Genomic DNA, 13,660 nt, shown 5'->3' with positions numbered 1-13,660 from the left:
ATAAGTAAAAGTACGGGTTACGTATTGAGCTGAAACGGGACACAGGATGTTAAAATGCAGGAAATTACATCTAAGACATATATTTTAAGGGGACATATATTTTAAGGGGCCAGACCCCCGCCAAAATCAACTGTCCTGTATTTTATTCTACATTTTAAGTGTTGCTTCATATTACATCATCAGAAATATAGGTAAAAAGTACAGCTCATAAAACACAAATTATTGAATTGATGCATGAGTTTGAAAAAAAACCCTATGTTCTTATGGAAGTCTGATTAACTCTCCTATTAACTCTCTTATTCAATCCACACACTGCATAACACTTTAACACAGAGAAAAAATTCTCGTCCCTTAGACCATAAACCAGTGGACTGAGACAGCGTGGAGCCACGACAAAAACTACAAAGTTGAAGTACCTGATATCAACAAACAGTCTAAAATTGACCATCAAAAGTGCAGATTCAATAAAGGGGTTGAGAAATTGAATTAAACACAACAGTAACTGTATGGCGTGGAGAAGCACTGTTTTCTGTCCTTTTGAACTTGACTTCTTGTCGTTTGAAGCCACTGCCCTGGCAGCCTTAACAATTTTGAAGTAGGTGAAAATGACGGCGATACACATGCACAAGAAATAAAACTTTAAGACAGCAACGCGCATATAGGTCTTCCACCTCTCTATGAACAGTATTTCCACAAAGCAGACGACAGTTGGGACCTTCATCAGCTCCTCCATCGAGGACAGAAATGCGTACAGGAGGGTGAGGGGCGGCCCGACACTCGCTATCCAGATGACCACCAGTCCCACCAAACGCCTCCTGGCTGTGGAGATGTCTGCGTGCCTCAGGGGCATGCAGATGGCCACGTAGCGCTCCAGACACATGGCTACGAGAGTCAACGGGGTCCCTGTTTTGCACCATATCATTAGCATACAGAAGAACACACAGGCAGCCCATGACATGGGGTACTGAATATAGCTGAAAACTATTGCAATGTCTGTTAAGACCAAGAGCAGTGAGTCCAGGACAAGTGTTTGAGCAAAAAGGATGTAGCGTGTATCCGTCCTGAAGGCCTCCTTTTTCAGAAAGGTGAAGATCATGAGACAATTCACATAGAGAAAAATGCCCACCAGTGCCTGAACAAGTAAAACCCTCTCATTTAGAAGCCTAGAGAGCAGGAGGATTGGCTGGGCTGTGATGTTAAGTCTTATCTGAGAAGAGTTTTCAGCCATATCTAATAATACGTCATTCAGAAGATAAAATGTGATTCAGAAGATAAAATGACATCCAAAACAGGTTGATGGAGTTGGTAGTTACAGCAAAAGCGCTGCAAATATGTGAAACAGCATACAGTGTCATCCACATGAGCATCTTTGAAATATAGTGTTTACACCAGAAAAAAATACATCACACATCAATTTCAAGTCAATCAGTCACACATATTTTGTACTATATAAAATAGAATCACAACAAAATTATTTGAAAAAAAAGAATGTGTAGGCCTTTAGAAATGCAGGCTACTGTATGACTGAAAAGGAGTTTCTTGTTCCTGTGGCTTTTGAACGCCATCTGCTAACCCGTCCACTACAATGTTCCCCTATGTTATCACTGAAAGGCAGCAAGTGCCCTTATTCTTATACCGGTGGTCAGAAATGACCTCAGTGCTGCGAGAGTAGACTCATGCATTGCTGTCAGCATAACATGCCCAATACGTTTTCTACGGCTCTTTGTCTGTTCTTCCTTTTCCCTGATGGCTAGAACATCCTGTCGTCCCGCTGCTGTGTCTGATTAGGGATATTAAGTCACTGGGACACGTGTGTGTGTGTGTCAGTGGTGTAGTCTACGTAGAACGCAGGTATACGGAGTATACCCACTTCTAAATTTTAGGGGCTTCAGTATGCCCACTTAAAATTGATTGATCCATTATTTAGAATAGCATAAATATATACAGTATACCCACTTCCAAAATGCTCGAATATACAGTATACCCACTTCAAAAAAGTCGACTACACCGCTGGTGTGTGTGTGTGTGTGTGTGTGTGTGTGTGTGTGTGTGTGTGTGTGTGTGTGTGTGTGTGTGTGTGTGGGTGTGTGTGTGTGCAGGGGCGGATTAAGAAATTATGGCCCCCTGGGCCAGACACTTTCTTAGCCCCCCATACCCCCCGAAAAAACACACCTTGCCCCTGTTAATCAGACATGGTAATAGAACTACACACAGTGCTCACAGCTAGCAGGTATTGGATACTACGATGCACACCAATCCCCCCATGCTATAGAGTTGAGCAGAACTATATACGTACATAGTGTGCGTGCGGAGGCACGGCAACACATATGGACAATGTATAGGGGGGTGTGGGGGTCCTCCCTCAGAAAAAAAATGTATATTTTAGATGCAATTTCCTGCATTCTAATCCATTTTAGGGCAAGGAATGGCAAATTCCATCTCACTCACTCCCTCAGATTTGAAATGTTGAGATGACAGAATTAATGTCACATGGCCACGCATGTGATACTATGCTGAGATTACTACCCATCAGTCATGACTGAAAGCCCAAAATCGTAATTTTAAATGCCGAATCCACCAAACAGTAGATAGGCCTACACACAACACAGTCATTTTTGTAGCAACCACAATCAATGGTATACTCATGAACTCAAATAATTGGAAAGATAATTATTGCAAAGGTGGTTTTGAAGGCTGATTTTGGTCGTGTCCATGGGGTCAAGTGTGTCTGGCCTCTTGGGGCCTTGGCCCTTTGGCTCCCTTGGATCCCCCCCACCCTCTGACCTGACTTGGCCTGTGGGACTATACCAGTTCATTGTACAGTACACTATATTGGCTGGCAGAGAAGCACCTTGGAAAGATTATTATTGCAAAGGTGGTTTTCAAGGCTGGTTTGGGTTGGTGTTCACGGTGCCAAGTTGGCCTGGCCCCTTGGGGCCTCTGGCCACCTGGGCCTAGGCCCGGTAGGCCCGTTCACCCCTGTGTGTGTGTGTGTGTGTGTGTGTGTGTGTGTGTACTACAGCTGCAATCATGCTACCTGAAGTGAAAGGTTTAAACTGCAGTTGATGATTTTTCATGTATTTGATTTGATTTGAAAACTGCCCTAATGTGCTATCGGTCAGCTGACAGAAAAGCACAAAGAAGATCTGTTCTGATCTGATTTGTGGTCATGGAAATATTGTTCAAAATGTTCTCTTTCAAAAGGGGCGTACTCAATCTGCTTAGCACCAAGGAGAGTAGAGATAGGAGGCTTACTTACATCATCAGAGAGTAGTACGGCAAGGCCACTTTCTTCTTCAATGATCAGTACTGGAGGCATGGTACAGTGCTATGCCACTACCGCCAGGGTTGGAGTGTGGAACAGGTCATAGGACACTGTGAATTTTTGTCAACTGTCCTTAATTATCCCCCACAATTAATGCTGACCGACAGCTGCAGTTAATTTGGTCACTGACTGAACATTTGACATCATCTTTCAACCTATTTTGCAGTTTTCAGTGTCACAATTTTTGTTCATCATGGTGTCGCACCCACTGTCCATGCCCCTGTACTAACCGTGGCCAATGCATTTTCCAGAGAGTGATAGTTCTTATCCATTCTAAGATCTTTGCTGAGCACTATGTCCTATTCCAATATTCTCCCTATCCCAACTGCATCAGATTCTACCGTCCAAGTTAGATGCTTCCTTTTGCAAGCATCTAAGTCATTCGTGTGAAATACTGACGGTATGTTTAATTTTCGGTAGTTCATGTGCATGATTCCTACGACTTCGAAGTTAATAGATTCTTTCTTCCAGTATTTCATCATAATTAGGAAAACGATTATGGCCTAAAAAAGACTGGAAATTTTGCACAGTTCAGCAGTTTTCCAAGTGTCAAAATCAGCTGACGTTGCTGGGCAACAGACATTCACTACGTTTACATGATATTTTTAATTCCGAATGAATAATTCAGAATTAAATAGTTAAATCGAGTTTACTTTGATCTTTCCTTTAATTTCAAATTAACATGTGTTTACATGACATTTTCAAAGCAGAATTAAGCTTTATTCAGAATTAAAGTCAGTTAATTCCGAATTAAAAGTCTCATGTAAACGTACCCATTCTGTCTGTTGCCATTGATAGCGGTCTGTTAGAGACCAACACATCTGTTATTCACGGTGCATACACACCGCAAGTGCGGACGTCCACTTAACTTGTCCGGTATCAGTCCGAAACGGTTAGAATACATGTAAACAGATCATGCCTTACACACAGGAGCGATGCTCCTTGAAGATAGAACTCGAGACTATTTTCCTGCACGGACGTCAGCGTTAAATGAGTGGCTTCCATTGAAAATGAATGCCTGCTGCCTGCAGATAGAACGTGGACGCTGACTGTGCAGTGTGAAAGGCAGCCTGCGAACCTCTTTGACTCGCAATGCTCCCAGACACATTACGCAAACGTGAATATCTTGGTGTGTATGTACCGTCAGATGTCACTCAAGTGAACTTGCATTCTACAGAACGCGTTGAGCCCAGGGCTCTACAGTGCGCCCAATTCACTCGCATTTGCGAGCAAAATGTAAGGCGTGCGAACGAGGAAAAGCAGGCACTCGCATTCGTGCCTTTTAAAAGCCTTTTTTTTTTTTTTGCTTAACAATTTAGGAAGCACTGTACACAGATGCAACGAGTTTGTCATTCTAAAATATATCAAACACTGAACTCCAAAGTATAATTCCTGCTCTTGATGATCTACCTAGGTCGAGTGTAGGGATCTGTTCCAAGTGTGGCCGCTGTCAGTGTTGTGCGCGTTGTTGTGTGTGTTGTGCCTGCTCCCTACTGCACAAAAAAGCCAAAACGACCGGAGATGCTGCTGGTAAAGCATACATATTCAACCCCAAGTGGCTAAGTGACTTCCAGTGGCTGGAATATGATGGCAGCATGAAGCAGATGTTCTGCAAATGCTGCAAGGCAGCCCCGTCGGCGATGTCAGGCTCCACACTATTCGTTACCGGGAACCCAAACCTGAAGCGAAGCTGTGGTGAAACACGGGCAGTCCAGTAGGCATGGTCGCTGTCAAGAATTTTATATCAACCGTACGCAGCCTAACAGTGCTAGTGCCACTGCCATGCCAATCCGAGCTGTTGTTGCCAGACACCTCAAAGTAGCAAATGAAAACGCGCTGCGGCAACTAAAGATGAAATTTAACATAGAGTACACAATTGTCAAAGAAGAACTGGCATTCACAAAATTCCCTACATTGATTGCTTTACACCGTAAAAACGGGCTCGACATCAATCCTACGTACGACAACGATGTAAGGTGCGCTGAGATGGTTGGCCAGATAGCTGACAGCTTCCGAGATGCTCTGGCTGCCCAGCTACAAGATGCATCGTACCTCTCCATCCTGATTGACGGAGACATGGATATATCCAACCAGGAATGCGAGATCGTGTACGTGCGCTTTGTGGAGGATGGGAAACCTGTGACGCGCCTGGTCAGACAGCAGGCTCTGTCACACTGTCACGTACAAGGTTAGTGTCTTCATCTGCAACATGCCAACATTATTTCCCCTTTGCCACTTGGGACATATAAATTACATTAGGCCACTTAGAGATGTCTAACTCCGGGCAGCCTTTAGCTACTTCACTTTTAATTGGCAACACTGACTGGACACACACACACACGCATAATCCCAAATGGAAATGCGCTTAGATCAGAGCCCTATGTGTATATGACTGGAGCCAAACGGGGAGTTGTAACAAGACTGCGGGCTGACCGACCACACATCCTAGGTGTCCACTGCATGTCCCATCGCCTTGAACTCGCCTTTTCAGATGCTTTAAAAAGTAGTCCCATGGCTAGGAAGGTAGAAGATCTTTTGAGTGGTCTCTACAGCCTCTACCATAAAAGTGGAGTGCATAGGGCGAGCCTTAAGAAATGCTTTGGGGAGCTGAATATGACCTCTTTAATGCCAACCAGAGTGGGTGGTACCCGCTGGCTGCCACACCTTCACAAAGCAGTAGACCATTTTCTTAGGGGATATGCTGCTTTCATAAGCCATTTGCAAAAGGTATGTCATTTTAAGGTACTGTATGTCAGTGGCACGGCTTGGTGTTTGGTGTTTTGGTGTTTTTTCCTTAAAGGTTCACCATTCATTAAGTTGGTCTTTTTCATGAATATGTTCCATAATATTCCAACATCATAGACTTAAACATTTTGGACTGTTATACCTACCTACACTTTTTATGCTGTAAACCTAATGCATGTATTTTTGTAGTGTCAACAGGACACCACCCTCAATGATGGCCAGAAGGCAAGGGCGAGAGGATTTCTAAGAATTGCCACGGATGGCGGAATCCTCAAGTTCTGCTGCTTTATGTCAGATGTTCTTCACCAGCTTGGCAGTCTGTCCAAAACCCTGCAAAGATCTGGGTTAGTCCTATCTGAGACCCACAGCTGCATGTCGTCCACCCTGGCAGTTTTGGAGAAGTACAAATCAAGGTAGTCACATTTTTTTTCTAAGCTAGTTTCATACAGTACCGTATGTGTGTTACCTGAATAACAAATTAGTCTCTGCACCTTTTCAGACCTGGACCTAAGCTTCGAGCTGTTCTGGAAGAAGACGCCTATGAGGGAATAATCTTAACCGCTACAAATCACGACTACCATGCCAATACCAGGGGTGCACTTCTGGACGCACTGACCCATTGCATCACAGCCCGTTTTAGCGGCATGAGCAGTACTCTCCTGAGAGCCATGCGACTGCTGGATTTCCAATATTGGCCAGAGTCTGACCCAACTGCCGGTGAGTAACTTGTACAAGACTGTAATTGTCACATGCAAAGAGATACTAGAAGTATAACATTCTGCAGTTGGGGGTTGGTAGTGGTGAAGTGCTGGGACAGGGGTGAGCAGTGATGCCATGCGTTAAGTATAGTATGTGGAGTGTGTCTGAAATGTGCATGAAAGGTAAGGTAATCAGGTTGTCCTCGGGCACCTTATAATCAAGTAAGATAAATATTTGTAAAAACTATATTCTAAATGTTTTACAGATTTTGGGGATGAAGAGTTGGAGTGTTTGGTGGGCCATTTCCGACCTCTTATAGAGTCTGCTGGAGTCAACGCCTCACTCATCCTGGACCAGTGGACTGCCTTGAAGTGTCAGCTATACAAAGGTGATCATTTTTTGTATTTTGTTTGGTTATCTGTTTTGCTTGACAGAAGGTCCGTGACAAATTTTAAATCCTCCATGTTTTAAATTGTTGTCAACTTTTTAATTTCCTTTAATCCTTTTGCAGAAATCTTTGAGAGGACCTGGCCATCAATCAACAGAAGGTGTCGACACAATTTTCCGGACGTCCTGGATGTCTTTGACTGCATTCTGTCCATTCCAGCCACAACAGCAGACTGCGATCGTGCATTTAGCATAATGAAGCAGCTCAAATCTGACTGGCGCTCCAGCCTCAAAACTGAGAGACTGAATGACCTTCTGAAGGTGCAGCTCAGCTCACCTGATATTAAGGACTTTGACCCTTGCTCAGCAATTGAAATCTGGCATGCAGACTGTGTGCGGTCACGAAGACCTGACTTTGTACGTCAGGAAAAAAATGTGGGTCTTGAACGTGGCACTGAATCAGATAGTTCGTCTGAATCTGACTGTAAAAGTGATGAAATGGAATAAAACTGAACAGTGAATAGTGCGAAGCATAATATGTACATTGTGTATGTGTTGAGGAAAAAGTCTAATAAAGACATTTCGAGAAACATAATTTATGCATGGTTCATTTTGGTGAGGTTAAATATTTGGCTAGTTGAACTTCCATTTGGCTTGTAAGAAAAAAAATCTACTAGCCAAATTGGCTGGTGGTGGAAAAAAGTTAATTTAGAGCCCTGTCTGTAATCCAGCCCCTTTGCCATTGATTAGGGATGCAAATGATTAACCGATTTAAGATTAATTGTCGAGCAAGAGGTTGCTCGATCAAAATGTATTAATCGCGATTAATCGCTTGAGGGCGCTAGAGACTGTTGAGTAGTTCTAGTTCTAGTCCTATTCAAATCCATGGTGCGCAGATTTTATCTATTAAATCGTCATTGCAACTTCTAGAGTTCTTGTGGGTCTTTTGGAGGTGTGTATTTGAATATGTAATTATGCCAAGCCCAATGGTGTAAGTTGTTACTGTACTGAATTACTGAATTATGAGAAAAACGATCTTTCAAGACAGGCAAATGTCACTGCAAGCAGCATTTCACTGTAGGGTTAAGCTTGCTATGTTAGCTTAGCGTGCTAACTAGCGAAATCACAAACATAGTCATTTCAAATTGTGAGCTGTAATTTTAATCACTAACACTCTGTCGGATATCAAGACTAGTATTAGCTGAACTGGGCATGGTAATATATGACCATGCATGAAGGGGAGCACCATCTGTTCAATTTCAGGTGAATCCATGTTAGCTGTAAGTGTTGTTGTCATAGCTTCATTCATTCTCAATGGAGCCTGTTAGCTTATTAGCTCTCCTTACAGACACAGGAAATAGCTTTTTTTTGTTCAGAAACGAACTTTGTTGACATTACTATTAGAGATGCACCGGATCCAAGATCCGGTTCCGGATCCGGCAGGATAATAGGGTTTTTCACAGGTTCCGGATCCGGTTCCAGGACCCAGGATCCGGTAGCCGAGGCTTTTCAGTCAAAATAGTTTGAGCCAACGTGATAAAAAAGGGCCCACGTGTTCGAGTAGGCTATGTGTGTCAACCCTTTCGTAGGATCCGGTATCCGGTTCCGGATCCGGCAGGATCTTAAGCAGTGGATCCGGTATCCGGCAGGATCCTAAAAATCAGGATCCGGTGCATCTCTAATTACTATGCATCATGGACAACACACCACCCTAAATACAGCATTTCTTTATTTTGAAGCGTATAAAATTAAAATGCTTGTGGTTGATCATGCTGGCTGACACACCTATATGCAGACAAGTTCTGAGTCTGATCACGTTTCACTCAACGTTGTCTGTCATCATCAAGACGACGTAGAGGGGGCGTGGGGCTACTAGTTCACTACTGGGTGAAACCAAGCAATGGTTGTGTGGTGGTGTGGAGATGCCATAGAAAACTTGTCTGCTTTCTTTTCCTAATGCATAATTACTTGAAGAACATATAATATAATATGACATAATACAATAAAATACAATATGGGCTTAATGATCATAATGTAATTCTCATAATATAATTTAATATAACAATATAGGCCTATACTTTTTGAACTCAGTGTTTTAACTATTTAGCTGATATTTTAAAAGGCCCTATGAAATTCAGGTGAAAAAACGGCGCTTATCAATTAATCGAAAGTCGATCGATAACACTATCAACTAATGATTAATGAATTAATCGATAATTTGCATCCCTACCATTGATACTAAATGACATACAATCAGGGCTCTACGCTTAGCTTTTTCATTAGGAGCACCTGTGCCCCTAAGTGAAAAAATTTAGGGGCACAGATAAAAATTTAGGAGCACAGTGAGTTTTTGTGACGCAGCTTCATTAATAACACAAAGATACAGAGAATATACTCTTTCCACACACAAATACACTTTCTAGAGGGGTAGGCCTACAATTAAAATCACCTCTGGCCACTTTTCCTAATTCCTCCCAGTAAAAGGACTAAACAAAATATTACACATTTATATCTATATTCACATTCATTTCTATACGCAGCTGGTGTTTCAATTCAGGCCTACACAGCAGGATCTGGCAGGGGTGCTGGGATGAAATTGGTCAGGGGGGCAGATTTTTTACAAGAGACAAGAGACCAGAGAGACAATTAGCCTACACTTCTGTCCTGAAAATACAATGACTCGCATATGGGTATGCTATGTAGCCTATGAGGCTATGATTAGCCTACCCATGGGTTACTTTTTTTAAAATTGCATTTGGTACCACAGTAATAGCAACTCAGTAATCTGAACATTACCCTTTGAAAATATAACATTGTTCTATATTTGCATTTTTGAAATGAAACAAAAAGGAGTGGATGACAACAAAACACATTTCCTAAATAACACTTTGGCAATATTGAAGGCTTGCATATCAAAAACGTGCCCTACACCCCGAGACTCCTATTGTGTCCAACAAAATACTGACTTCACATGACGTGATGTGATGATGATGATGACAGTTAACCAAGTGAGCACACAGAGAGAGCCTGCTATGTGTCCTCCTTTGCAACGTCTCAGAAGGAGTAACATAAACAGTACAAGCCACGTACTTGCAAGATAAGTGTAAGTACAAATGGAAGCTATTTCTTCTCATAAAGTTAACAGGTTGAGCATTTGATAGCATTTATGCTAAGCGGAGAATTAGCAATTCTAGCGTCGGAGTTTCTTTCCAGCTCTTCTCAGTGGAAGCGCTCGATACTGCCGACTCCTATCTTATTTCAAAACTCCCCGACTGTCTTTTGCGCCTTCTCTCGTTCTCACGTTCCTGCGTTTCTCTATGGGGTGTATTTATTTATAGGAGCAAAATGCGACTGAAAGGGTTGAAATATCTACTCGCACACGTGCGCCCTTTCTATTATTTCGTTCGCACAATCATTTATTTTAGGGGCACATGCGAGCAAAATGCTCGCACTGTAGAGCCTTGCATACAATACATGGTATTTGAAGTTGGCTAAGGAACACTGCATATTATATAATTTTGAAAATCAACATGGGTTCGAGTGGGATTCGAACTCCCAACCTCCATATCTGTTATCCAGCACCTTTGTCATTGATACTAAATGACATACATGGTATTTTTTTTAAATTGGCTAAGGAACACTGCATATGATATAATTTTGAAAGTGGGAATGGGATTCGAACTCCCAACCTCCATATTGCTGATGCAGGACTATTACCATTGGGCCAAGCAGCTGCCTGTGAAAAGCATTACAGCGAGACAATATTACATTGCAATGAAGAGCTGAACAATAGACTTCTAGAACTACAGAGCAGCTGCTCGTTAAGAATAGAATGTTGAGAGAAAGTGACAGTTGAGATGGAACCCTATATTGGCTGCACCTGTTCTGATTGACTGAATGGCAGTTAGTATGGTGCTCTAAGGCAGGGGGCAGAATCAGAAACAGTTTTTTGTCTTTAGCTTGATGTTGCTAAAAAACTAAGAGTCCTGCTCACAGATCGGAGTCATACGTGTGATCTCTCTAACAGTCTTTGAATGAAGTTTATAGGTTGAACGGTTCAGTCACAAATGGACCTCTTGTGGGACATGCGCTGACCTCTTGAAAAAGGCACTTCAAGCCTCAATGGGAAAACCAATGTAAAAGCCCTGTCGTTTTTACACACCTGCCATTTAAAAAGTAATGGGAGTTGGGAGATAAAACTTTGGCAATTTGGAGACATCCCATAGAGCTCGCAAAAATGCGTCAAATAAACTTCTAGGTGAAAGTGTTGATGTTTTATGACCGAAAAAGCCTCCTACACTTTGATCTTTAGAGTGGTGGAACCTTGGTTCATGAAGGTTCTACCATTGTTTTCAATGGGGACCCAAACTGGCACAAAATCGCCAAAAACGGAAAAACGACAAGAGACACGGACACGCTATAGCAGAACAAATGATCTCCAAGCCAAGACGGTCGTTTTAGTGTTTGAACGCTGTCTCTATCTCGAAAGGCCTATGAGGAGATCCATTTTCTATTTTTACTGCCCTGCACAACAGCATAAAGCAAGCAAGCAAGCAAGCATAAACTTTACTTAGAGATTACTAGAATCGGGCCTGGCTCTGCAAGCCCGCTTAATAATAATTAGATAATAGATAGACTACATAATATATACATGTGTAACTAGGCCTACATAGATTTATTATAAATATATGGCAAAATACAAATAGTCTATAAAATATGAATAAGCTATACAATAGACATTGGTATAATTAAAACACCATTCAGGCATCATTCATACATAGTACAATACTCTAATGTTAAAACAGCTAGTCTTTGATATTGTATTTTCTCTATTGTGTTTAAGGTGTCCTGGATGGAACTAATGCGGCTTTTGATGCTCTAAATGCACCTAACATGTTCGGTGAACATGGGTGCTCACAGGGGAGTGAGCGCTCTCCTGAAACAGGCGGCAGGTCACATCATCCCCATTTACTGCATGCCTCACAATTTAGTGTACAGCAGGGGTGCTCAACTGGCGGACCCAGGTCCGGATGCGGACCCAAACGCAATGTCATCCGGACCAAGACAAAATCCATCTGTATTTAATATGTATAAATTATACATTAGATTTCGCTGCCATGCGATCTATAGGTGTATTTCTGCGAAGCCAGTCTTATGACAAATAAAAGTATCATCACTATGACAACTCAGTGAGTGAGCAAGAGGCCAGTGCGGCCAGCGAGTGAGGCTATTTTCTGCATCGGTCCGTAGCGACTTTTTTGGACCCTGGAAACATACGAAATTTGGCGAGTGGACCTTTTCAGTTTCTAGTTGAGCACCCCTGGTGTACAGTATATCCTGACTACTACTACATATATTGCAGAAGCTCATGATTGATCATCATGGAAGCTTATCGTTTGCACTAATCAGGTGATTTATTTACAATATCTAGGTTGGAATTAGCCATTCTCAACCTTCAGAGGAGTGAGCCAATGGAAAACGTACCACAGCAGCCGTAAATCGAGGCGCGGATTAAACATGATTGGTGAGGAGCTGGGAGTAAAGACCCTCACTCCTTCAGGTGTCAAGGGGACAAGGTGGATACCCCATGTGCACCGAGCACTGTCAGTCCTTCTCCGGTCAGGAGGAGCACAAGGAGGGAATCTGGCCAATTGACAGTGGTCAGTATGCTGCTGTGCTGCACCACCATGGGGGACCCACTAGTTTGACGCCCTCTCGGTACTTCACATGGTAATCAAACATTTCAAACAAGCGATTTAAGGTTAGGGTTAGGTTTAGGGTTAGGGTTAGGGTTAGGTTTAGGGTCGTATGACGTAAGCGGTAAGTACCGAAAGGGCGTCGAACTAGTGAGTCCCCACCACATGGAGCACCTTGCCTCCTCAGCAGACAGTGCTGAAGTGAAATGTCGGGCAAAGAAGGTGAGATTTTCTGAAAATGTAACAAGCATTGCTTATGATAGTTGTTTTGTACATTACAATCGGCACCAGTACTGTAAACAATGCTTTTTTCTGTATTTTTTTAACCTATTCAGATTGTGAAGGATATGCAGGAGGTAAGCCTCTGTGCATTTAGCCATTTTCTGGCAGATGTTTTGAATGAGCTGGCTTCTCTCAGTTGCCTCCTGCAAAAGAATGACCTCATCCTACCTCAGGCCATCTCAGCAGTCAGGAAGACAGTTATGACACTGCAGGGCATGGAGACAGCACCTCAGAGGGGAGGCATGCTGTGCAAGTTCCTTGACTGCTTTCAACGGCAGGAAGAGGCCACTTTTCAGGTGTGTCAGGGATACAGTAGTGTGAGTGTAGTGCAACAGCTGGATCAGGATTAATGCTTGTTTAGTCTATAATAACATGTGAATGTTGTGCAAATGAAAAAGGTGATATTAGTCAATGGGTAGCATTTATTCTGGAAATAAACAACTAAAAATGTTACACAGTGTACCTTTAAGGTAGGACTACACACCACTACTGCAGTACAAGTTATTTTGTTTTGTTGTCCCTATTT

The 13,660-nt window shown here is 42.6% G+C and overlaps 2 protein-coding genes across 2 annotated transcripts; one reads left to right on the top strand and one right to left on the bottom strand.

The window, feature by feature from the left end:
* Positions 1–253: 253 nt before the first annotated feature.
* Positions 254–5,047, bottom strand: LOC134453905 (odorant receptor 131-2-like). The gene is made up of 2 exons (XM_063204654.1): positions 5,005–5,047; positions 254–903 (listed from the first exon to the last, which is right to left on the bottom strand). Exons 1-2 carry the CDS (start codon positions 5,045–5,047, stop codon positions 254–256), a joined length of 693 nt encoding a protein of 230 aa, XP_063060724.1.
* Positions 5,048–6,217: 1,170 nt separating this feature from the next.
* LOC134453713 (zinc finger protein 862-like) lies at positions 6,218–7,708 on the top strand. Its single transcript, XM_063204494.1, has 4 exons — positions 6,218–6,483; positions 6,570–6,787; positions 7,035–7,157; positions 7,281–7,708. The coding sequence occupies exons 1-4, from the start codon at positions 6,359–6,361 to the stop codon at positions 7,661–7,663; spliced, it is 849 nt and encodes a 282-aa protein (XP_063060564.1). The 5' UTR covers positions 6,218–6,358; the 3' UTR covers positions 7,664–7,708.
* Positions 7,709–13,660: the final 5,952 nt, after the last annotated feature.

The sequence above is a fragment of the Engraulis encrasicolus genome, chromosome 8 (assembly GCF_034702125.1).
Source record: "Engraulis encrasicolus isolate BLACKSEA-1 chromosome 8, IST_EnEncr_1.0, whole genome shotgun sequence".
Lineage (NCBI taxonomy): Eukaryota > Metazoa > Chordata > Actinopteri > Clupeiformes > Engraulidae > Engraulis > Engraulis encrasicolus.
This window is presented reverse-complemented; position numbering and strand designations above follow the sequence as displayed.